We start from the raw sequence: 26,829 nt of genomic DNA on the forward strand, positions 1-26,829 counted from the left end.
AATCCATCAAGTTCAAGTTCAATCTAGTAATATTATTTTGTCATCAACAGACATTTATCTATAAAAACGTATACATCTGCACGTACTATTCGAATATGTTTTACACCTATCGTAATATAATTTAAAGCAATGTTTTAATAACATAACCTATACCACGTGTAAGACTTATAATTATTATGTAACGACTAATTTTGCATCTATACTACGTGCAAACAAGAAAATATATACTTATTAATATTTCCTATGTAGGATGGCAAAAGTTCGTCAGACGTTTTTCTTCCTTAGTTACAATTTTTAATGTTATTAGCAAACGACGCAATTAAATGTAATCCGTACTATAGATATATCGCATACCATATTTGTGAAGCTTTGATGCATAAAAAAAATTGCAGCTTATAGTTGTCATGATGATTTTGATATTGATACAGCGTTGTGATTTTTTTGTTATTTGCTTTATTAGAAGGACCTATAACGACGAATTATTTCATAAGACATATTTTCTCGATTACTACCTATGTTCTATCGAAAAAATGTTTAAATCATAACACAAATTTTAAAAGTATAAGAACAGCAAGAATGTTAAACGAATACTGTTCTATCTGCGAGAGATCTCTTAATCTGATTGTTTATTTCCGTGCCCTCTTAACTCTGTTATTCACCTATTTGTTGATTTGTTTATTTCTAACATACTAGCGTTGAAAAGACACAGTTTATCTCCAACATAGGACTCAATATTTTATCAGAGTTTTAACCTCTTAGAATCACGATCAGGCCTACTGTGCGTTGTCCTATTTATTATATACTAGTGTCTCGTTAATTAACAATTGTTAACGAAACTTACAAATTATGAATACCTACTAATAAATTTTCTTCTATAACAAGTATGGTAATAAAAGCCCCATGCTACAAGAAAATTATTTAAATTACGAGCCAAGCAAAACAATTAATGTAAAGCAGAACAAATCTTTATCTATATAAAATATATACGTGATAAAAGATTGTTCAAATCGTAAAAATGCGCCACCTAAATCTATCACTATGAAGAATCACTGAATTTGTCGTTTTCGTTATAATATATGTGTAATAACTATTATCATACTGATAAAAATTAATCCAAAATGGTGGTAATTGCTTGTTTCGACTCTCGAAACTATCGTCAACAATCCGACTATAATCTTTATCACAGAAACTGAAATATCATTTTCACTAATCGTGGATCTTTGGAAAAGTTTGCTAGTTATTGTTTCTCGTTCATTCGACCAGTTAACCCAATATCGCGGAAACTGGTTAGGTAAGATTTGTTCTAACGATATTTAACTCGAGTTATGTAACAAACTTCGTAATATTTACAAACGCGATTGTAAGAGTCGTGTCACGAGCGTGCTTCGTACTGTCGTGAAACGTGATCCTTGTATTTTACCATGTTTTGGATAATTTTCTTATCAAACATCAATTTTATTATTGCACAATCGTAACAAATGAAAATCCTTTCCAATCATCGACGTAAATCCTTATGGAATCATGTTCAAGTGTTTTGTTTTGATAATAATCTTTGGTAACTATGTTGTACAATGTAGTTTTGCTAGGCGTAGTATCAGCGTGTTTTCATGTTGCCGAGAGGTGTTGCAACACGGGGTACTGATTACGATATCAGCCTGTTCTTGGATCTTTGATGAATCATTTTTCAAAAGAACATAGTTTATGTTTATCCTACAACTAATACTTATGATCGTGAAAATCATAAATTTTCCTATAGGCACCTAGTTTTCAGAAAAATTAGATATTCTTAACTCTATCGAGGAAAAGGGGATTTCCACGTTCTTTTTTCCTTTTAAAATCCGTTTCACGAAAACGAATCTACATCGACTAGCGATTTCAGGGGAACTATATACAGTATTACGACGACCAAAACGACATTCCTCCCTGAATAATAAACAATCAACTGTTTCACTTGTATAAGCTGTCTCGGAGTTTCACAATTGAACTTTGTATCTTATGGGTATAATCAAGCAAAGAATATTATATGAACATAAGTCATTTAAAGCTTTATCAATCAGTTACGATAAAGATATATGTAATAAAAAGTTATAATATAAAAATATTTACAAAACACATGATATATTATTCACGAAAGCTTTCTACGAAATTCCAAATATTTATTTCTCTAAGAAACTTGTAGTTTTCCAAGTGCAAGAAATCATGGTCTTCGTAGCATCACACCGCGAATATAAAATCGAGTGCGTGGAATCTGCGCTATCTGAAAAAGACAAAACTGAAGTGTCTTCTCCTTTTTAGAGGCCTAATTGCTTCGTGAAAATTCCGCCCCAGTAGGAAACCGGTTGCTTTATTTATCGCCATGTTCCATCGATCGAATGGCCATTACGTCACAATTGGATTTTCCAGGGAGCTCCTTGTTTCTACGTGCATTTACATAGATTCCTCGATCCACGACCGCCTTGTCATCTGTTATCTCGTTTGTTGCGCGATTCATGTGGCAACGAATCTTTTCATGTACAAGAGATTTGAATATCACGCCAGTTGCCGTCTGTTTAGATGCTGTAGGTCTATCATCCAGGTCTATATAAAAATCATCCACGTTCTATGTCGATAGATCGGTTATTACGTTCGACTTGGTTTCGCTCAGTGTAGGAGGTTCGTTGCTATTTTTGTAAGCGACTCGAGATGACGACTTTCTCGAACGAGTTATCCACTGTGCCCTCTTTCGCGACGTTCAGTGACTCACCAGCCGATGACGATGACGCTAACTATGACGATGCTATTTTTTGACGTGGATGCTGTTCCCAGCCAAGGAAGAGCGATAAAGAGAGAACGACAGCTTCCGTGACCGGATGTGAATCGAGAATATTTTACGTGATTGCTTAGAGGCGCCAAGACAATGTACGTCTTACGATCGAATTCTAAATGGATAGGTTTTCTGAGAAACGATGAATTGGCACCGTAGGTGGTTCATGAAGAGGAATTTTCTTGTTTTATGCATTCCAATGGAATCTCATTTTCTGGAATGATATTGTGCAATATGTATTGGACTTGGATAGATTTCCCCGAAACCACAGAATTATAGAGAAAAGATAAACAGCGAACCGTGATACATATTGAAACAACATCTATTTATTGGAATACGCATTTAGTTGGATTCGGAACCAGCTATATCGATTACGATAAAGTAGATTTTGATCGACAGAGCCTTAGCGAAGAATCCTACATTGTGAGAATCGAAAATATAAAATATGAAAGTATAATTCGTAGTATGATAAGAACTCTATTTATTTGAACGAGAGTCGCGTGACAAATAGTTCATATAATAATAGTTCCCTTCTGCTATCTGTGAATTTTTAACTCCTCGAATTTCATTATAGAGCGATAGATTCTCTGTTAGGATTAATCGAGAAACTAAATACAAATTAAATTAAATACCTACGTATGTTGATAAAAATTAACAAATCTGCAGAAAATGGATTGGAACAACCTCGCATCGGATTTGCGAAGAGTCGCAAAAAAATAGATGACGTTCCATTGTGGAACGCGTAACTGATTACGTAAGCGGCGAATTTATTCCACGCTTTCACTGATCCGAAAACGTTTTCGAAGCCATTGAAATATAGAGGCAACGCGTTTCGAACCGCGATCGAGACTACGTTAATTCCTCGTAATGGTTGAGCAATGATAGTCGGAAAATTTATGAAGTGGCTGTTATGGCTTGCTAGTTGGCGTGCATAGATAAATAGAACATTGCCAGTATGCGTGCTTTTTATCTGGATTAGCAAAGAGAGCGGTAAGGAAAAGTGCAAGTCACTTTTTTCAGAGCGTTTCCAAGAAAACTACTTCCAGCGATCGATATGTCAAAGCTAAAAGTTTTTATTACATGCGTAAACAATCTGACAGAGCTATGAAAGAACGCGTGAAATAGGCAACCGAGACACGAACGAATTGCTCTTGATAGAGTGGATCACGGTGGCTGATGAAACTAGTGGAAAAAGGCGCGTCATCGTCAAACGCAGTTTCTTGCTATCTGTAGGTCCAAACCACGTTATCTCTTTTCGACATTCGACCACCTTTGTTATATCATCGTTTTACGAACTTACAAAGAAATAGTTCGATATTGAAATCCATACAGGGAAGATACGATGAGTTCATTTTTATCGACCTTCTGGCTTTTATATTATTTGTTGACTAAAAAAAGAATTTTAATATGAAATAGTTAAAAGAGAGAGTAATTATCTTCGAAGTAGGTGGCAAATTAAAAATATTTTGTAAGAAACGAATGTCATTAATTTAATTGTCACGTTTAACTTAATTAAATGCATTAAGCGATCTGCATAGATAATGTTCTTCAAATTTTCAGAACGGTGATAAAAACACGTATTTAATATAATAGTTTTTGCATGGAATTGATGGACAATATATATTGAATCTAAAAACACCTCTATTATAAAATATGGAAACTGTGATTTATCATGTTATACATGGTCCTAAATCGTGTAAAAACAAATCTTCAAATTTCTGTCTTAATGTTGTAATTTTTTTTATTAAAGACATTTGTGTATAGAATTTGTAACTCAGTTGCTAACATATACATAATAGAAAAATGTAATGTTTCGTCATATCATTCGCGCAGTGCAACGTATTTCTGAATAATTGCATGCGGATGAATGGTACCTGTATCACTAACACGTCCAAAATTATGTTATTTCAATAAGAAATAAATTGCGCCGATCCAAATATGTTGGACGTATACGTAGTACAGATATATCTGACCTTTCGAAATACGCATAGTCTTCCTATAAAGGCGTATTATAATTACAGAATTAACGAATTGAAGATCACTGACCTCTCATGTGTATGTAATACCAATTAATATAACCAATGGCGCAGCGGGTGCTTCTAAAATTTATTCGATGCTTCATATTGCGCATTCACACGAAGAGGTATTTACCTCGATGAAAACAAATTTATAAAGCTTCAATACACTGTCACTCATAATAACGTCCGTAACAGTTGAGAAGTTAATATAAAAAATATACCAAAACAGTAGATTAGATTATAGCACGACTAGACCACGAGTCTTGCAAAAAACGGTTGGTAGTTTGCATCATATAAAAGTGTGGCGATTGTAAGTGATTTCTTTTAACCCCTAAACTCCGACACAAACATCGTGACCGATGAAGATGACGTCGTGACGTATATTAGCTGGTGCTCACGTCGTTTAGAAACGACGAAAGCGCAAGCTGCGCTTCGATGGTGCAACTGTCCGAGTTGCAGGTCATAGATCCGATTTACATATACGTGTGTAACGTATGTACATACATATATATATGCATATATATGTATAAATACACAGTATGTATACGTAAAACGGTTTAATTGTGGATGGTCGAAGGCGTACGTGAGACGCGTGTCAGGGACGACGCGCACGTTTCCCTTGGCTGATTACGACGCTGAAGAAGCGTACTTTTTATAGCCACGTATCGTTACTATAGTTGTTGCGGAGATTGGTTAGAGTATTCACTAACATGATCACGCCGATGATCGTTAAATTGACACCGAGACAACCGCAATTATCGTGTCGCTTGACGATTGGTTTTGCGGTTGATTACCAAGGAACGATTCTTCGTTTGGTGGCGACTGAACGAGGGTGTCTGATGTATATAAACCACGACGAATCTAGTTTGGATTCAGTGTATGTCAAGAAGTTCGATAATAAAATGCAAATTTAATGGCAGGAGTATAAAGGACATATGGGGTATTTATGTAAGTAGGCTAAGTTTGGGAGAGATGGATCTTTGTCTTGAAAAGATTTCTCAGATCCGCGTATTTCTAAAATATCGACTATTATTATACTTGTCAGTCTGTGGAGATCTCGCTATATAGAAATCTTGGACCGTTATTGTTTTTCGTAGAATGAAATAGGAATCTTGAAATTCTTGCGAATAGAGTAAAGGTCGTGCAATTTGTTATTTGTCGTAGAGCAAAGAGGAGATTTCGATTATTTTCCTCGGTAAAAGATAAAGATATTGAAATTTGTTTTCATAGTTCGGTTGTGTTTCTTTTGTGGCGACTCTAGTTTAGATTCAGCGAGGATCAACGAAGCACTTGAAATCTGTCGTTTCTCTTAGAATCTTGAATAGGAATCTTGAAGCTCCACGGTAAACATCATATAGTTTGTTCTTTTTTTCCGCAGATAAAAGTAGAAATTTCTCAGAATAATCTTGCAATGTATTTAAAATTAAATTGCACCTTTGTTACGACGATTCTAATCTAGAATTTAAGTGGATAAACACATTAAAGAATTTATAATTCGTTGTTTTTCTCAGGACAAACTAGAGATCTTGAAACTTGCCACTTTTCTCAGAACAATCTTGCAATCTGTTCAACATTTTATTGCGATTCTAATATACTGTTTAATTGGATAAATGTGTTACAGATTTTGTAATTCGTTGTTTTCCTCGAGATGAAATAGAGATTTTCTAATTTATCGTCTTCCTCGGAATACAAATGTAACAGTCTCGAACTTTGTTAAACATTTAATTGCATTCTTTCCCAATGATTCTAGTATACTGTAAGAATAGACAAATAAGATAGAAATCTTACGATTCATTGTTTTTCATGCAATTTGTTCAGAATCTAATCACGCTTTTTCCCATATTTGTACGATACATTTCATGAGTATCAAGAATTGAGCAATTTGTACTTTTCTTGACTGAAGTTGAGTACAAAAGCACTGTACTACGCATAAATAGCTCTAATAAAGTTTATTGTTCAGAATCTAGATACGTCATTATCGATATAAACTAGATAAGTTCGTAGGAGTTCGATATACAGAGGCAGAACGAGTAGTCTCCAGACAAATATGTTTTCCTTGAACGTATTTATTTTTCCACTTCGTCAAGAGATGCTTATCAAGGGCAAGAATTTGACGCAGTTATACAAGCCAAGGCTTCCGGATACAATCGGTGTCCTTTTGGAAAACATTCTGGCATTTCACCATCTACTTTTATAATTACGAGATTATATTCAAAGGTCGGATGATATCCTAATGAATGTCACAGCTAGCTGAAATACTGGCAAAAACTAATTACCTCCATTTTTTGTAAATTTCTCAATATCATTATCAGCGTACATAATTAACGTTCGACTTGTTCGTTCTTGAAAACTAATTGTAAATCCTAAAATAAATAGAAAGAAATAAATATCGTTTCACACTTATATCGTCACTTTTCTCTGCTTTCCAATTTCTGGAATTTTATTCATCGAATTGCCAGTCGATCGAAGGACTCGTATCAAACTCTCGACCCTTGTCAAATTAATCAGAAGTGAACTTTACGGTATAATGGGATCGATGTTACAAAAACTGATCTACGGCTTGATTTACTGTCGAATGAAAATTAATCGGTTCTATAAAAACAGTCTTTATCATTAAGTTCATAACTTCATAATTTCCGTGACATAATTACAGATATACTTACAACGATTGTGCAATTACAATAATACGTTGAATATTTTGCTAAATAAAGTTGAAATATGTTAACCAAAGATAAAAGATACCACGGTATTTCATTGCTTTATTGCAAAAGATAAACATGGACAAAGGTCGTTTTTGTTACGTGTCCTTCAACCGAACTTCTGAAAAATTCAACTTCATTTTTTATGAATCACACTTTTGAGTGCAATTCGAAAACTAAGACCGAGTAGCAGTTATATGTAGAGAGAAAAATTATTCGGTACGTTAACCTTGATAACATATTTCGAGCTTATTAAAATCGGTGAAGTGTCTGTTCTAAATAATTACCAAAAATTTCTCTTTTGACCTAAATCACAAACGAGTAGCAATGATTCGCGTCCTTCGTTCAATTTCGACGCAAATGTTCGTCTGTACGTACATTGCCGTAGCAGGAGGGCTGTCGTCGTGCTGCGTATCTTCTTCATCTATTTATCCCTCCGTGGCTGTGCCACGTGCCGAGATTTCCGCATCGCGTGCCAAATATTTCTCTCGTGGGTTGCGTCACGCACGCTGTTTCAAGAGTGCACAACTGCACATGCTCATAATCGAGCACATTAGCGTCACAACGGACGTTTACCTCACTGGTTTGTCATTCGTCGATCGAAAGCGTCGTCTTTCCTCTTGCGCGAGCTGGTACACGCCGCGCGCGAGCGGAGGCCTTGTACACGTATGCACAAACTAGGTTAATGACCTCCATCCACCTGCTCTGCAAGAACTGCATTGTTCGTACTTAGCCTTGACACCCTGCTGATCGGTCAGCTCTCCTGGCACGCGTGTATACGTGGTCATCAATCCTCAACTATGCACGCGCTCTTTTCAACTATCTTTTTTGTCATGTCAATTGTTTTTCAAGGGAATTCGAGTGGATGGAATAAAATGGAGTTGAGTAGGAAGAAATAACAGTTTTATCCGAAAAATCAGAAAGTTTTTAGAGCGGAGTCGTAGCGGTTGAAACGCCTTCTAGGAACGTTTTGCATAATTCAGGAGTTTAGAGGAAAGCTGGTGCGTGTGACAGTACCTTTAATTTAAGAACACTGTAGGTAGTTTAAAAATGATCGATATTAATAAATTATTCGAGCAACAGAAATCTGGATTACCTATGATCTATAATTTGTAGTCTGCCTGTTCACTAACGTTATTCGTTGATAAATCGCAATAAGGCGCAAGGTATCCAAGTGAAGTAAATTTGTTATACAGGATATTTGAAAAACAAGTGATTAAATTTTTTTGAGAATTTTGTTCATCGTAAGTAAGAATGGAGAATTGTTTAAAGATGCAATTGGAAGTGTTTCTTTTTTAAACTAACTAAATATTCTTGATTTGTAGAAGAATTTTACGAGAATGTTTGCGTAGTTCGTAGTTATAAATATCGCTATTCCTATCTTTCTGATACAAATAAACAGCTGTTTTATGATAATTAGTTGTAAAACCATCGTAAACAAGTATTTTTAATTAAAGTATTTTTACTAGATCCTGTCATAAACAGCTGTTAATAATCTTGAATATACATATTTTCGTATAATTGATTCTAATTGTATGTCGAATAGAATGAGTTTTGAAATTTTGCCTATCTGTCTCTAAAATAACATGATACTATGTTGTCTTTCTTATCTTCCGACGTACAATTTAACATGTTTACCAATTAATTAATTTTGGTAAATTAACAAAGTACCGATGATTAACAATTTTATACTACAAGTCCAGGATAGTAATAAAATAGTAAATTCTAGGACACTTTCGAAACCACGCTATTTATTCAATACATTTTCGATGTTCTAAAAGAAGACTTCCAAAGAGAAACTATTACCTTTCGTTCACCTATTTTTTAAAACTTTCTCTACAAACGTCGTCTTTGATAAATAATTGGACAATATTTTTATCGAATGCTCACAAAAACCAACGAAGTACCAATGATTATTGGTTTCAAACTCGATCGTACTCCACCTTTGAAATTTCGCAAGTCACTTAACCATTACCCTCGAACGAGAAACTATAACTTTTTCACTGGTAATACCCAAGTACCGTATTATCCTAACATTTTTACCAGCAGAAACGAATAGAAAATGTCTTCTAAGTCGGATCGAAGCCACCACTTCGCAGTAGTATTTCTAATTATATTTACACGGTTGAAATTAGCGGCTGGGTGAGTTGGCCGGATTCAAGGATGCTTTTCGTAAACCACCGAAAATATCTCCACTACGCATCACCGTAACACCTATGGTGTGTAAACGATTACGCATCTTTCCTTAAACATTCAGAAATTTCAACGATTCACAATCGAAGGGTCTGTTGTTACAATAGAAACGAACGTATTTATTTATCGGTTTCCTGGCAATTGCGTAGAACGTAGGAAATTAAGCGACATACACACGATGAATATAGTACGTTAGTATAGAGTATAGAACCACGTGATGCTGGTATGAATATAAAACTTGTTTACAACAGAGAGTTATACTCGCCGCTGCAATTCCGTGGAATCAGTTGCGGTTATTCAGAGGGCCTTGATTAATGCATGCGCGACAATTCTTTTCGCCCGAGGGTCGTGATTACAGTTGACAAATGTGCTGGTTAATTAATAAGAATTTTTTTCGAGTCCGTTTTCCTGCGCGACATGTTCGTTGTCGATCCGATGGATCAAAAGGAGAAATAATTTTTTTGCAACGTTAGCGTACATGAAACGCGAATGATTTGAGATATTTTCTTTGAAAGGAAGAAAGAAGGATTTTTTTTAATTATTCTCTTTAATAACGTAATATTCGTTGTTACTTATAATTTTGTTTTGCATGTTTCACAATTCGTTCATTCCGTCGCTGTTAAATTTTTCATCCTTGTTATTAAGATATTCCTCCAGTGTATATATAGCCTGGTTCTCAGTATCGAACATTTTTAGAAAAATGTTTCATAAAGATGTAAATAAACTGGTGATCTATTTAAAAAAGACATAGTTGTCTGTATTACAAATGTTTCTACCTGATGATTAATGATCAAATTTTGTAACTATCTGCGATTTGTGGAAATTTTCGACTAAAGCTGTTCATTGATCGAATAGTTTTCATTTGATTTTTGAACATAGGATATATGAAAATTTCTGATTCTTTCCAGTCTTCGAGACTTAATATGCTGAAAGAAGTAACGTGATCGGAATTTATTATTGTTTTGAATTCTTTTGCTTCCCTTTTCGTCGACATGTTGCTAAAGAGTTTCGTACGGTGGAATGCAATAACACATTAAGTCAATCGCTGTTTCCTTTTGTGTCGAAATTCCACTCGAACGTGTCCTCCTCGTATATTCTAAGATGCATTGCAGTTTAAGTTGCAGAACAGTTTCAAATTAAGAATGTTTCAAATTAAATATATGCATACACAAATTCTCTGATCTATTAAGAAGAAGCGCAAAGTTTTCCAATAAGATCTTCGACACTTCTACACTTTTTCTAAAATAAAAAATCAGAAGGACTCGTAAAAGTAGAATTTTGACATTGAATACCTAAATAACTTCGCTGTCGGTTCACAAAGAACGAATGAAATTCTGATTGCGCAGACTAAATATCGAACGCGAACAAGTTCGATGCGTTTCAATGCGATGCGATTCTCGATTCGTTAAAAAGTCGTTTATGCATTTATAGAAAATTTAATATTGCAAAAATGTAGAAATATCAATATAAATATAATTTATATAATATATAAATGTAGAAATGTAGAAATAAGGTGGGATAATATAATGAATAAGACAACTGAGTTTCATTTCCTTATTTATATTCAGAAACATCAGAATTTGCATAAATATCCACCATCCACTTACGTACTTCGATCCAACATTCCGAAATGTTTGTCGTATTGCAAATCGCATTCGTAAGCGCTCACTGCCTTCTAGCGTTGATGCGTCAGAGGGAAAAGAACACATGGCGAAAGGGGGTTAATAATAAAAAGGTTAATAAAGGTATATTAATGATTTACCGAAAAATGAGATAAAGAGGCTAGTAATAGTTCAAAAACATCAATTTAATCTCATCTTTATTCGCGTTATCTGGTCGCGCCGATGGCCCAGATCAATAAATCGAAACGCAACGTGTTCCCCTGCGAACACTTATCTGTGGATACAACAGGCGTATGCACGTTTCAGACGTCTGAGAACACTTGGAACAAAAAGAGACACGTCTGGAATGATATTGTTTCTTTAGTCACGAATAATTTGGAAAGCCGGTTTCTTTCGGTGCAAAATGTTATATTATAAGAAATTACTGTTACCCTGGACTCAAGAATTTTAATCATAACTTGTTCGAATGGAAGATTTTTCAATTTAGTTAATATCTAATTGTTTACATTTAAATTATATTGATATTTAATTTACTTAATATTTTTAAATTTAAGTCTTCCAGTTCAGCGGATTGTAATTCAAATGTCTGAATCCACCGTATCAACAACAGTTTCCAATAATTTACCAAGGTTTATCGATTACCGAAATTCAGATTGCTAAAGTTTATCGACCACGAAATTCATGAAATGACTTTAACAGCTTCAACAAACAAAATAACGAATATTGGCTTATTAGGAAAAATGCATTGAAATTCTCAGCTCTTAATGACCACGCATAACGTCTTTAGGTATTTGTTTTTGTTCTTTCCGCAAAAAATAAATACATATTAATGTACAACTTGGCAAGAATTCTCCTAGTTTTTCCTTGTGCTGTATGTTGATATATCTTTTGCCGAAAAAATTCGCGATCGAACATCGATAATTACAAAACGTGAACTTTCATGGCTATCAAAATCACGTCTCTCGCAAACATCGGTGGTCAACGGTAAAAAGGTGTTAATTTATGTTTAAATATCGTACGATTTCGATTGCACCCACAAAAACTTGTTTATCGGCTTTGTGGCGTAAAAACAGTTGAGAGACGATTACGTCGATCTTCTAGAGCCAAAACGTTGATTGCTATTCGAGAAATAGGTGAGAGAATACGTCGAGACAGACGGGCAGGCCTTCGACTGTTTTTCACGATCATCGGCCAAGATTTTCGAGTGACCCCGTTACTCACTCGGTCTTTTCAGATTCACGGAAGAGGACAAGGTTAATTGGTCTACGAGTACATGAGCAACTCTGTATCTACTAGAATTTCCTAAATCAAATCTAGGAAATGAAATATATGTAATATATATAATATATATAATATAATACGTATAAGTCCTTTTTTTAGATCTTTCCACATTCGCGGAAATTAACCCTTTTTTAGCTTGAACTGTTGCTTTTAGATAAGAATAATATTTCGTTGAATATTAAAAAAATATTAAACATATGGGAATGTAAGAAGTTTGAAATAATTCCAATTGGCATAATATCGAACGTTCAGTTACACAATATGAATTACAAACGTTATAAACAAATTGTAAACACTGGCTGTCAATTTTTTAAGGAACACACGTTAAATATGTGCACGATATTCCTGGTTATTATCATTGAAATGGATATGTACTATCAGGCAATTAAATCGAACATTAGTTATGTTAAGGGATCGTTATCATAAAAATATAAATATTCGCTTTTCATTTACGGTAAGAACCTAGTATTATTTCAAATTTTTCATATTTTTGCGATTAGAATTGGAACATGAAATAATATTGGAGAAAGATGAAAATCCAAAAAATTCAGGCAACTACTATCCTAAAAAATCAATGAGAAACAGAAATTGAATGTGAACGTTTTCGCATAAATTGAGTTCTTATTTATTACATTCGAACAAAGAAACGTTAAAGTACTTTTAAAATGTTTATCTACATACGCATATATATAGATAATGTTTGCATCCTTATCTATACTTTGCAAAATATCATAGAAGACCCTTGCTAATTCTAATATTAAATAATAATTTTATTAAACTCAAGCTTTATTAAACAAGATACTCCTCATTGTAAATCTCTAAAATTTCTATAGAAAAATTACAAATTGACCATTTTGATCGTTCTCCTAGTTCCAATACTAAAACAATAACCCTAACTTTCTTATAACCATAACTTTCTCTCTTCCCCTGCTCCTCGGTTTTTAAATTAACGAATTGCACTGTGATTTTCACAATCCAAATTGGCGCTTCACCTCCCAGGTGATTTCAGTAACAGACCTTCGTCATTATCACCGTCTGTGAATAAAAAGCCGGCCGTTTACTTGACTTTGTGTCGCCTGTCGGAGTCGAATCGATTTATCGGTCTTAACCTTGGCCATTCGACGTCGCGTTCTCGCGTAGAGAGGATAGGAGAGCTGGTAGCGCGTGATCGCGAGAAATGCCGGGATTATTGACAGTGTTCTCGTGTCGTTTAGTCGAAAACTGACTAAGCAAATTTGTGCGCGCGTGTATTTACTGGTACCGGTATCGGGTTCTGGGTCGAATCGATTGACGTAGATCGGGTCAGTTGTAATTGACAGAACGCAAGTTTAGTGATAGAAACGTAATGGATTTATGAGATATCTATGTAAGTAGGCTAATCATAGGAGAGATGGAACTTAAACAACATTTTTCTTTGCTTAAATATTTTAAAAGTACGTACATACTGAATATCACAATTCGTTCAGCGAACTATCTTTTTTAGAACGTATAATTGTTATGATAACATGTAATAATATCTTTCTAAACAGCTGTGGAAATAAGTAAATAAAATATCGGATCGTCGTCTATCTTTCCTTTTTGCTGTACGATAATTTTCATTGAAGTTACGTTGTTTTGTTAAATCGGCTTCTCTCCGTGATATGATTAGGATTATAATTTATCTCTTGCATAAATATATATCTCTTCAAGCAATAGAGTGACAATATGTAATTCTCGCAATTGCGCAAGCAAATTATTTCATATTGCCATCGGAAATTAAAATACCAAAATTTTCTAAAAATGACGTAATATGAAACTCGCAGAGATATTCCTAAAAGTATAGTTTAAAAATTCGCAAGAAGCTTGTAAAAATATGGTCCGAAGTTCACAAAAATTTTGAAGAAGTATAATATAAAATTAGCTGTCGATTACAGACGCACCAACAAAGGCAACACATCGCGCATTTGACAGATGGTCTGAGAAATACTTATCTGGTTCCTCTCCCAATTATAGTCCCTACATTATGTACATACGTGTGGCCGATCATCGATCAAACATGTGCCCATTGCCTCTCTTCATTGAGAAATCGCCGGGACTATTTTAGCAGCCCGTGCCGCTATTTATCGTTATCGATTAGCGTACACATACACGTACTTATACCGGGCTGTTAAAGCAAACAAGTGTCATTATGACGTCAATCAACGGCAAGTAACAACGATGGTGGAGTTGTTTCGTGCGTACTTTCATGGATATGATTAAATGTTTATCTATATAACACGAAAATACGCACATGTGCAAGTATTATGCATTTAGGAATAATTACGTGTCATTACGACGAATTTTAACAGCGTACATGAGTTTGATCTTATGAGGTATTGTTGCTCGATAATGGTAAACTGTATCCGGTTCGTTGACTTCCCTTCGTTCATTGATCGTAAGTAGATTATAAAACGCTTGTTACTCTTCGATCCTATCGATCGTCATACGGTTTTCGATCTTGATTGTATTTAATTGTTACTTGAAAAAAAATCCACTTGACAGTAAAGAATTGATTCTTCTTAATATATATTCATGTATTCGTTGGTTAATTTATTATCTGATTAATCATTGCAAAATTATGTAAATTAAATAGTGCTCGAGGAAAGCTTTCTTCTTATATAATAGTAGATACGTACAATATATGATGTCGTTTTATTGATATTTCGTAACTCTTCTTCCTTCACATCTGCTTTGACACTTATGCCATCTGTTATGTTCTATGAGATTTTGTCATTGAATCTCTAACTTTTTTTTTAAGAAGCTTGTTCCATTTATCCGTACGTAAGAGAAATTTGACCTGTCGCTGGAAGAACCTCAATGTGTTTATTACTAAAAGGTATTAAACGTACTAAAAGGGGCCATGTGTTGCGGATTCGATGATCCCAATATCATTCATCGTTAAATTTGCAGCAGGCCCTCGAGGGGCTTTCCCGGGGCGGGAAACTACTTCTCGCTAACGGCCTCCCTCGACGACGAGAGCAAGTCATCCGTCTATCTGCTCGCTGATTAATTATTATTTATTATACTTGACTAGACGCAGAGATAGAAATTTGCGTAGCTTGAGTCCCGAGGCTGGTAAAATATTTCAAGTAGATTCCGACGAACGACAACGATCCATCTGGAAAGGCCATTCTATGATTTCCATAGTTCATCATGCGAATAACGCGCAATCACTAACCGTGACGCATGCCAATTCGCATCGATGACTCGGTAATAGGATTAGCAATTGAATCGACAGACGCTTGTTTTCATAGAAGAGATTGCCATTATCGTGTCATCGTGTCCATGTCAATATCAGTGAGCGTCAACAGCAAAGATCGGAGCGGTTCTCCAAAAACGCTTTCGACAATACCCCCGATAGAAACGTTCGGCAGCTACTCACAATCAGAATCGCATTTGTGACGAGAATGTTGATGTACGAAAATAATTGCGTCATCGCGTATATTAATTGCTCACGTTGTTTATCAGTTGTAATAAATACGAGCGAGGCGTTGCATTTCCGTTAGGAAAAACATTGATAAGAAGGTTGTCTTGTTTTCACTTTCCTCTCCCTTGGCCTCCCGCGTCTCTTTATCAAACCGTTCAACTGATTCCATACACGGTATTTGATGAATGACGTCATTGCGCGATTAGTTTCCGCAGTAGCTTTTGAAACTTCTGTTTTTCGTTGAAGTACATATGTACGTCTTTAAATTTCGTAGGCTGGGCAGATAAAATGCAGAAGAATGATTATTTTGGTTCAATATACAAATGATAGCACTTCTGGCTGCGCTAGATAGAAAATATAACAGATATATTTATATGTTTCTACGATTTATATTCTACGTTTATTCTACGGTTTCACTCTTCTATTCTATCAAGAGGGATTTTTAATCTTAAATAGAATTTGTCAATTTTCTATTTCTAAAAGAAACTGGGATACAATTCATTTAGAACGTAGATGTATTCGTGTTCTTGTTTTTATGAAGTGTTAAAATATTGCGTGTGTAACACGTTAAAACGCCGACGAAATTATCGAATTATACCATTTTGGGGGGATTTTTAATAGATATACCGATCTTAATTAAGTTGACTAAATTTCCTGAACAATCAACGTAATTGACAGAGTTATGATGATGATATTTTTTGAAGAACAAGGTGCATCGTGTATTTTGTCTAACTAAATATATGTCTTATATCAATGATACAGCGATTTCATTCAATTTAAAAATCATAATTGGCAAAATAACGTGAGGAGACGTTAATGAATAATGTATTACGTTCTTGAGAAAATTCAATGAAAGTTGCAGATGATGTACATACGTATAAAGAGAAGTCACTCAATATTCATAAAGTAAATGAAAAACATTACGTTTCATTGCTAGAGATGTTTCTCGTCGCTAAAAGGAATAACAACATGATTTACGTGTTAACTAAATCCAAGACACTTCAATTTTAAATTAAATTACTATTAATTTCCCAATTGTAACTGTAATACGATATCCCTGAAGCCAGGCTTAATAACTATTTTTATTAAGTTAAATATGCTATTTGTAATTTAATTTCTCTTTCGGGGATTATGTTATAAAGAAAAATTTAATCACTTTCCTTGCTAGATACAATTTCCATATTGTAATAGTAACGACAATCGATCAAGAATATTTTTAATATCACATATTATTTTACATATATGTATAAATATATAATATAATATAATATAATATAATATAATAATATATCACGTCAAAGAATTTATATTTCCAAAAGGATTTCTATAAAAAAAAGAACAAAAACGAAGGGGTCTGGACTGATTTATTCACCAGATCTACTATAGGAACCGGTCATCGTTTCAATTTTGCTTTGCCTATCAAACCGAAATTTGTCAAACAATGAGATCATGTTCGGTCCAACATATATGTTAGCCACCTGTGAATTCATTCGCATGCATTGGTGTTTCTTTTTTACATGGATGTGCTTTTCTATATTATCAGCGTGGCAACAAGGCTAAACGAACGCTCTAGTCGATTGTTGACGTCGCACCATCAAAAAGTAGAAGGTCAACAGTTCAGAATCCCCCCTCCCCCCGTTTCTCGAGGCTTTCCGTGAAATTTCTCAGCTCCGCGATAAACATTCAGCGTGATTTATTGCGTTATAACAGTTTTTCAGTTGATGTTTCTTGATACAATACTAGGGGTGACGCGCACGACGTTTCTGGGAAGTTAAACTCGTAAAATGCGCGAGTCTCGATGACACGGATGTACGTTAAAAGTTCCGCTATTTGTTGGAGTTGTTTTTAGAGCTCGAGAAATTCATGGTTATCGAAAACAATCTCATTTAATATTTTCCTCTTTTCGCTCGGCTTTTATCTTTCGTATTTTTCGTCGATTTATAACGAAGCACGAAGAAGAGTGAAATGCTGTTTTCATCTTTTTTCTCCTTTCGTTCCCTCTTCCGTACGTTCAATTAACTCTACATATCGCGCGGTTGTATACTAATCTTAATGAACGCATTTATCTATTTATTTGCGTACGTATTTACGTATCCTCGCACGACCAGTGGCGTCAAAGAATCTTCTTTTTTTATTCGAGATTTTACTGTAGGAGTAAATGAGTCGCAATTTACAACTCCAAAATTGAAATATACGATTGTCTTGTCTATGCGACGTTTCTCTTAATATCGAATTGCGAGATTCTACTATTATTACGTCTCAAAATTTAATGGCCTTTGAACGCTACAAAGTTGGTAAAAAGTAAAGCGGTATTCATCTTTTCTAAGACAAAATGCTTAATTTCCGTGCGACGTCCTTCATTATCTGCGTCTATACCTCATAGGCCCACGTACCGTTATACAGACCCTTAACAAACCTAAGGAACGACCACAAACAGAATCTTTTTAACGAGATCTTTATTCCTGCAAGTATAATCGGTTTATGGCTGGTTCTCAGGACAGTTCTTAGGTTTATTATTCGTTCTTAAAAATCACGGAGAAAACGGGTAGTTATCTAACGGGAAAAGCGAGTATTTACCTAACGGGAAAGCTGGTGTTCCCCATGAACAAGGACACCCATGAGCCACGTTGGTAGGAGGCTTCTTCCTCCTATCTTCATTCATTAACTTTGGTTATAACCAATGGGCATCGTGGATCGGTATCCTCAAAAAAAGTGTGAACAACGAATCCGTGTTCTTAATTCAAAAGGCACAACTACACCGAGCTTTCCTCCGTGATAACACGAGAACGAACTTCACTTGTTCCACAGTAGCATTCGAGTAACAGTCAAAGCTCATCAGTGACAGTTAAAACCAGTTCGAGGAACAGAAGGAGTCAGAAGTCAAGTCAGCGCAGTCGCCAAGTTAAAGACAGTCAATGACAGGGTAACATACAGTCAATCGAGTCAAAATCATTCATTACAGTCGCCACCTTGTAATACAAATATTATCAATTCTATATAATATTATCAATGATATCAATTCTTCTCGAGTCTCGTCCAAGTATTCAATTCCGCAACCAAACGGAGTTCGTTTGCCTTTTATTCCTACGCGTTCGTTTTAATGGGAAAATCTAGAGCAAATGTTATTATGTTTACCTTCGATATATATCACGAGTCGTGGAACATAGACGATACTACGTACGTATCCGAGTGGCTTACTCGTTTCAGCTGTTTTACGCTATATCACGCATCGAGAATACGACGAACAAGAGGGTTAGTTGACGGGGCAAAATATAAAGAAATTAATTATTAAAGAAAAGAATTATTTCTATCGTTCGATTAGTCTCTCATAATGTTTTATTCATCGATCGGGTCATAGATCGGGTTTGGATTAATTCTCCCATGGCAGTAAATTGCGGGCAAGGTTCGCTACGTGCGAAACGTCGTCTCCTGCGTCATTTATCGCCCACTTGGAAATACCGCGTCGATACACTGGTATTTTCCTTCTTCATTGCTTCATAATAGGCTACAAGAGTGACGTAACGATGATGAAAATATCTGCGCTAGTTCCGATAAATTGTGGTATCGTTGTCAAGTACATATATACGTGATTCAGCCCAGTTATCGAGGGTGTATAAGTTATTCTGGATGGTGAAATTCTAGTGACTAACGTGGCAAATAATTGAACGTGCTAAATCGTAATCTCCAAAGAAGCATGTATACTATTTTCATTTCTAGTGCATGTTACCTCGCCATGTAAATGATGGCACGTATAGTGCAGTATAGCGAATCTTTACTACTACTTTTTTAAAAACTTTAATACTACTTTTGTTTCTGAAATAAATTATGAAAAATGTATATAATCGACTAATAGAGTTAATTATATCTTGAATTATAATTTCCAAGATATTTTGATAAAAAGGTATACTAATTTCGTTTTGAAGCAAATCATTCTAAATTAGATATAGTAAATGCGTGCACGAAATAAATATAGTGGTGCACTTGGTTGATCGATGCAGAGAATATTTGGATGTTGTGAATCTTCATTTTCAAATTTTTTCAAAATTCTTCTCATTTTCAAAATTCTTCTCATTTCAATGAAGAAGTATATTAACTACTTTCGTTTTTGAATTAAATTACATGAAATGCAAATTTTGTATGGTATCAATTGATCAATTATGGATAACATAGCCAATCGCCGAGTATCGTGAAGGATAATTGTCATGGAATCTCGATAAAGAAGCATGGTACTGTTTTAGTTCTTGGAATAATTTACAGGAAATATAAATTTTTACAATATTCGATATACTAGAATAGCCTAGCGAATTGTTGGGATTTCGGAAGGAACTAGTTTTGAATGCAAATTACTCGAAATATAAATGATGACGTTCCTCGATTATTTATTAAAACGAATCGTTGGATGTGTTGAATTATAATTTCCAGATTTCAACAAAAAAGGATAATACTTTTATTTTTAGGGTAAATTACAGAAAATTTGAATAATGATGTCACTCGACCGATTAGCATAGTATCGTTGGGAGTCCTGAATCATAATTTCTAAAAGATTTCTGCGAAGAAGTACAGCATAAATTATTAAAGATGTAAATGGAAAGCTCGATATTTTGTTTTAGCTGATACTAAATGCATTCATCTTGTCCCTGAGGTTTTATTTTTTGATTGCCTTTTGTCAATTAATAGCAGCTCGCACTATTGTGGGGTTCTCAGGTTTCTCTGAACAAGGTGAAATTGTTTTACGTCACGCACAATTCAGGGTCTCGTTTACTAATAATAACTGAAAATCGATAAACGTACGCAGTTAAAACTAGGATAGAAGGACAGAAATACTCGATGTAGTTGCATATGATTTATTATCGTAGATCGGTAGATGTGTGCAATTAGTATTGTACGTGAATTGCTTCTATGCAATAAAAGAAACCAGAAGCATATTGCAAATTATTCATGTAATTAATAGTAAACATGATCCAGCTTGATTTATCGATTCTAAGATTTACGAGGATTATTCACTGAGTCGTGTAGGTTATACAAACGAATACGAATTATTTTTACAATCACGTACGGATATTTAATCTCGAGTATTTTATTGATTAATCTAATGAACGATATCGAAGAAAGATTTGCCAATATTCCTTTGTCGATCAAACATTTCGTACATTTGTTTTCTATAGTTGGCTTATGGTCGAGCGATTTTCGAAAAAAGTTAACGAATATAAATATAATTTGCATGAACACCGTAAGCGTTTAGGCCATTGACGAATTTGCCTATTTCAACAAATACGCATTCGTTTTTCACCACGCGAATCATTTGATTATCTGGATGAAACAGTAGTTGCATGATGCACAAAGTAAAAGAACCAACGTCGTCCTTGCTCGTAAATTGACTGTACTACGACACATTGAATATTTAAATATTGTACTAACAATTTGCAAAGACTAACGTCAGCCAAGAGTCGCTGAAAAATTCCTACTTCTTCTAATTTGTCGAAGCATGTGCCCAGTCTTAAAGACTCGTGTATTTAATTCACTCTTATCCGCTTCAGATAGATCTTATCCTTAATCTAATTATACTTTTTAATATTTTGATAAAATCGTCGTTTGAAGTGATCTTAATTTAATTAGTTGTAAAGAGAGAAGCTGTTATAAAGCTTTTTATAAAGTTTCGTTCTAATTCTATGTAAAAATCGATGTGTTCTTCTTATGTACAACGTTTATTTATACATATATGAGAAAACGAGTGACTTGGAATGTAATATGCGACAAAGTTCTATATATGGTAATTTTTTACAATATTATGCTAAATGTTTTTTTTTTTTTTATTTATTTCTTTACATTCTCAATTTATCCACTTGGGCATTAGGATGAATTTTTTAACGATGTGGGTGATTATCCCCAGCGGGGTACCATCCTCGCATTTGCTAGGTTATATTCTTTGTGAGGTCTGCTGGGTGTTTCCTTTTTAGCCTTCTTTCCATATTTAAAGTGTTGATCGTTCCCGTTGCTAGCCGGTTTGACTATACTAAATGTGGCAGTAGAACCGATGGTTCAGTAGTGTATTTAAGAAACAACCAATCTATTCAGATAAAATTATCCTATTTGCTATACAGAGATCTAAATGTTGATCTTGTAAGAGAACATATTTGGCTGAGGAAACTGTCGAATAAAAGTCCAAAGGCAATTGAAGAATAATCTATAAAAGAAAGATTGGGAAAATGCCAAGAATTCCACATAAAATACAAAAAAAAATCCTACAGTAAATGTTTCAAATTCTTGTCTTTAGAACATACATAACTGACGATAGCGTTAACAAATATGAAAGCAAGTATAATAATTGCATATCAATTTACATTACGATACATTAAAAGTGTCACCGATAAATAAATTGTACACCAAAAGAATTGTACAGAAGAAAAGAATCTTTCAGATATCTACGAACCAATCTGATAGATCCACGATCGTTGATATCTTAAAGACGACGACGAATTCCGTCGAATCAAACCTGCGCTTACTCAATACACAAATCAATCAATAATTAACGATCAATGATCAATACTTTAACGGAGCTATAACTCATTGTGTTCCAAGAACAGTTACATTTCACCGAACAGTTTCAACGATATATGTGTATCGTTTGAACAACAAGTTAGTCACGGAAACATGATTTTCCACGGAAACATGATTTTCCACGGAAAGCTATGCAGTCGACCTAGTTCTTCGAAGAAGTTCGAATCGAAAATAAAAGTGACCGAGGTGGAAATCAAGAATGGCGTGTGACGATCAGAAGAAGAAGAAACGGCGCAGTTCATTCGCCCACGAGTTGAAAAGTCAAAGCGCCCGAGCGATGGCTAAGAATAGCACGTGGCGATCATTGCTTCTTGTCACCTTCGTCGATGTCTTGGCAACACGACGCGCGCGTTTCTGCTAAGCTCATTATTGTAAACAAACGCGGTCACGAAAGAGTCCGAAGAGACGAAACTTCATAATTATACGATTTGGTTTCTAATAGCGAAGGACGCTTATCTTCCAGATTATACACGCAAAAGTTAATAATTTCTGTAAAGTGAACTATAAAGTTTGTTATAAGCAGAGTCCACTAAAATTTCCTATTCGTATTCAATATTATAATTAATCGCGATGATTCAATTCTACATATGAACATTCGACTATTTAAGTAACTCGAAGAAGTATTAGGAAATGATCAAAACCTCCAAGAATTAATATTTTGTCTGACACGTTAGACGATATTACAACGACGAGCTCGTAAATTTAGTATTAAATTGAATCTTTTCTTATATGTGTCGTGTCTTTCGATCACTATTTTCATCAATTTCAGCATTCGTATTATTATTCGATAGGATTTGAAAAACCGTGGAAGAGAAGCCAATGTATTTTAATTATTACAACTTGCTATATTAAGCCTTGCAAACATCTTTAGCAAATTTTTCCTATGTACATGAAACGTCGTAACTTTGCATGAATACAGAATTCCGATAGGTTAAATGTTGCTGTGATACGTTAGATGAATTGACACAACATGAAGTCAGCAGGTGGCTTAATACTTATGAACGGGAGTGTGTTCCTCGGTTGACGTAGGATCACTGCCACTGTACGTCGTTGCTATTTATACTCAAGCCGTTGCATTGTTAACTGGACTGTAACCTACGAGACTCAGTCTGAATCTTATTATATCCTACTAGAGAACGTCCATTGAATCGCGGAATGCGCGTCATACTTTGTCAAATTCTTATCTACCTTGGTATGGCAGATGCTTTTGTCGTTGTCCTACTTAAGTTTGACTAGAACAGTTAATTTATTTTGTTATATTTAAACATATATGTGCAATGTATTAATAAATATTCATGTACAAAACCGAAAAATCAACACAATTCTATTACATGTATACATGTATATGTGTATTTTTTGGTTATGGAAATGCACATTTATGGCTTCAAGTTGACTTCGATTACATTTCTTAATATCAAATATACGTGATTTGAATGGAATATGTTAGCGGTGTCGCATTTCCGAGACGATGCGACGGCAGACAGCTCACTGATATTTAGTCTTACTATAATTTATGACTAGATTGCGGATTTTTATGCATTTATGACGCAAAAACGCACACCTTGCATATAATATGCAAAAGTACATAAAATATCCAGAGTAGAGTATTTACTGTAACATTTGATAAATGAAACAAATTTTTATTCAAATTACATTTCTTTAGTTATGTTCATAGAAACAGAAATACATAAAATTCTGCGACGTATTTATGGCTGGGCTGAGAGCTCGATAAAGACCTCGGCACGATGATTTGAATGTTCGGAAAGTCCATAGTCGGTGACTCTTTTTGGTAACCGGACAGCGAGAAACGTCACTATACTTACTCAAGAATCATCGATAATTTAGCTAGAGAGACTTTTGTATTAACGTGATTTGTCTTTAATATATGTATGTACACGTACGTATGTGTCGATGGTACGTTTCGTAAAAGCTTTAGGCGTCAGGAAGTCTTCGAATATTTGGTTATACTTATATTTATTTATATTTATGTCGCTTCTTTATCTTCGTGATTAATTTGGGAGGTGATACACTGCCATTGGCATAATTGTTAGTCATATTACGGAAAGACGGTCTTGTACAACATCGAACTTCTACAAAAATAAAACGATTACGAAGAAGCGGATGTTTCATAGTGAATAAAATTAATTTTCCCGATAATTGATTATTTCTATCTTTTAAATATTATTTTGTGGAATTGAAATCTTTCCTAGATAGTTGAGGAAACATAAGAAATTCGTCAAAAGAGAATGTAAAATAAATAATAAAATTTCGCGAAGCTCGGTATAAGTGTTTAAAATAACAATGGATTATTCGTTTGTTACAGGAGAAGAAAATCATAATGTTGAGGATTGGATCTCTATTGACCATGTTGGTCTTCATGACCACCATGAAGATCGTCGTCTCGAATCGTTGTTTGGTAACGCGCGAAGGTAAATTTTAGCCTAAACGTTTTGTCTGACCACTTACGAACCCTTTCTCCTTGATCGCGCTTCACAACCGCGACTTATAACCGCTATAAGAATTTAATTAGAGGATTACTATTTTGACAGAAGTCAATCCAAAGAGATTGATTCACATGGATGGACAACCATTGAATCTTAACTTCGAAGTGTCTGAAAGAGTCACCCACAGGTTGGCCACGATAATCATGAAAATTTTCTTGACCGAGGTACTTGGCTATTCGGGTGTGTCTATCTTTGAAGTGGAAGACAAGTTCATGCCGAACGACACTTTCGATAGATTGTCTGGCGATATAACGTTCAATAATCCGGAACAGTAAGATATACTGTTTACTCTTGTACTATAGATACTTATCTTTAAAACAAAGATTTATTTACAATTTCAAGAAGTTGACATATCTGTGATTCTTCGGGTTTCCATCGTGTCTTTGATAGGTACACTTCGCTTCGAATTTTCGAGAACATTCCAGTATAGTCTTTCAACTTCGCTAAAAATTTCTTCCTCGAGGAGATTCCATATCGCTTCTTCAGTTTCGCTGACACAGTTTCTTCCCTGAAGAAGTGAACTGAAACGATCATGAAACGTCGGAACAAAGAGCAATTATCAAAAGCATCGATCGAAAACCGAAGAGTCACTACATATGTCATCTGATAAATATAGAGAAAGTTTAAAATTTGAGATAAGTGTTCGAATGCTGTCATGAGCAACTATAATTTTACAAAGAAATTTCAAGAGATTCGAATTCCAATCCCAAGAGAGATTCAAAGAGAAACAGTGTGACATTGACAAATCATTAATTTCTTCGAACAGAGTTCCAATGGTGAACATGGAGGTGTGGATTCCGACACATCTGGACACGATGTCGTTGCAAAATTCACTCGACGTGAAGGAATGCGGATCCATTGCTCCGCCGGGTCATTTCGGTTGGTTCGTTCCCGTTGCGTTATCGAGACCTGGCGACAGTTGGATAATCTTCACTAAACGTGAAACAGCCGCACGTTTTGATGTGGACGAGTTCACGTTGGACAACATTCGAAATTTCACTATAAATCCAGCCACCAAGGCTGACTACTGCCAGCAATCGTTTTGTCAAGATGGATTGTACATTCCCGAGTGGTGTCAGGGGAAACCATGCGCTCTATTACTGACCAGTTACGGTAACATTACTGACTTTGTCAAGGATCACATCGACCAGTTGAAGTTATACGTCAAAGTGGCCTGGGTAGGGCCGAACTTGAAATACGTGACCGAAACTTTGACCAAGGAGCTGTTGCTTATGCGAAATGTAACGCATGATAGGTATTTATTTGGCACATTTCTCAATGAATGAACGTTGCGGCTGGTCCCAGTCGGAACTTTTATTTTTACGGAGATACAGTGTCGCGCAAAAGTCTTGGACTATCGAACGGAAACGTTTTGTTTTTACGAATGACTGGAAAGTGCTTGATATTATTTTCAATTTGACATTACCTTAAAGGTATAGATGAGTTATTATCTCGAGACTAATTTCAAATAATTACTACTATTAATGATTTCTATTTTAATGCCGAATAACGTAATAAATTCCGTATCTTTGGCCATTTTATTTTTGATATTATAAAAGCTTGACTTCGTTTTTAACTTTCTTTCCCCTTCTAATTGATATCATACATTTTAAGTGATCTCACACATGGTTTATCACACTTGAGTTAGCTTGAATCAGTGATCTATTTATTGTAACGTTTCTAACGTTAATAAGTGAGAAATAGTA

The 26,829-nt window shown here is 34.9% G+C and overlaps 1 protein-coding gene across 1 annotated transcript in view; it reads left to right on the forward strand.

Annotated features, from left to right (window-relative positions):
* The first annotated feature begins 5,391 nt into the window (after nt 1-5,391).
* The window catches only part of LOC126922501 (uncharacterized), a 30,979-nt gene continuing 9,541 nt past the window's right edge, over nt 5,392-26,829 (forward strand). The window contains exons 1-4 of the mRNA XM_050735088.1: nt 5,392-5,769; nt 24,943-25,048; nt 25,169-25,394; nt 25,890-26,378. Of these exons, the coding sequence (XP_050591045.1) occupies nt 5,701-5,769; nt 24,943-25,048; nt 25,169-25,394; nt 25,890-26,378 (890 nt within the window). The 5' untranslated portion in view covers nt 5,392-5,700. The remainder of the gene's footprint in view (nt 5,770-24,942; nt 25,049-25,168; nt 25,395-25,889; nt 26,379-26,829) is intronic.

Source organism: Bombus affinis, chromosome 12, assembly GCF_024516045.1.
Source record: "Bombus affinis isolate iyBomAffi1 chromosome 12, iyBomAffi1.2, whole genome shotgun sequence".
NCBI classification, from domain to species: domain Eukaryota; kingdom Metazoa; phylum Arthropoda; class Insecta; order Hymenoptera; family Apidae; genus Bombus; species Bombus affinis.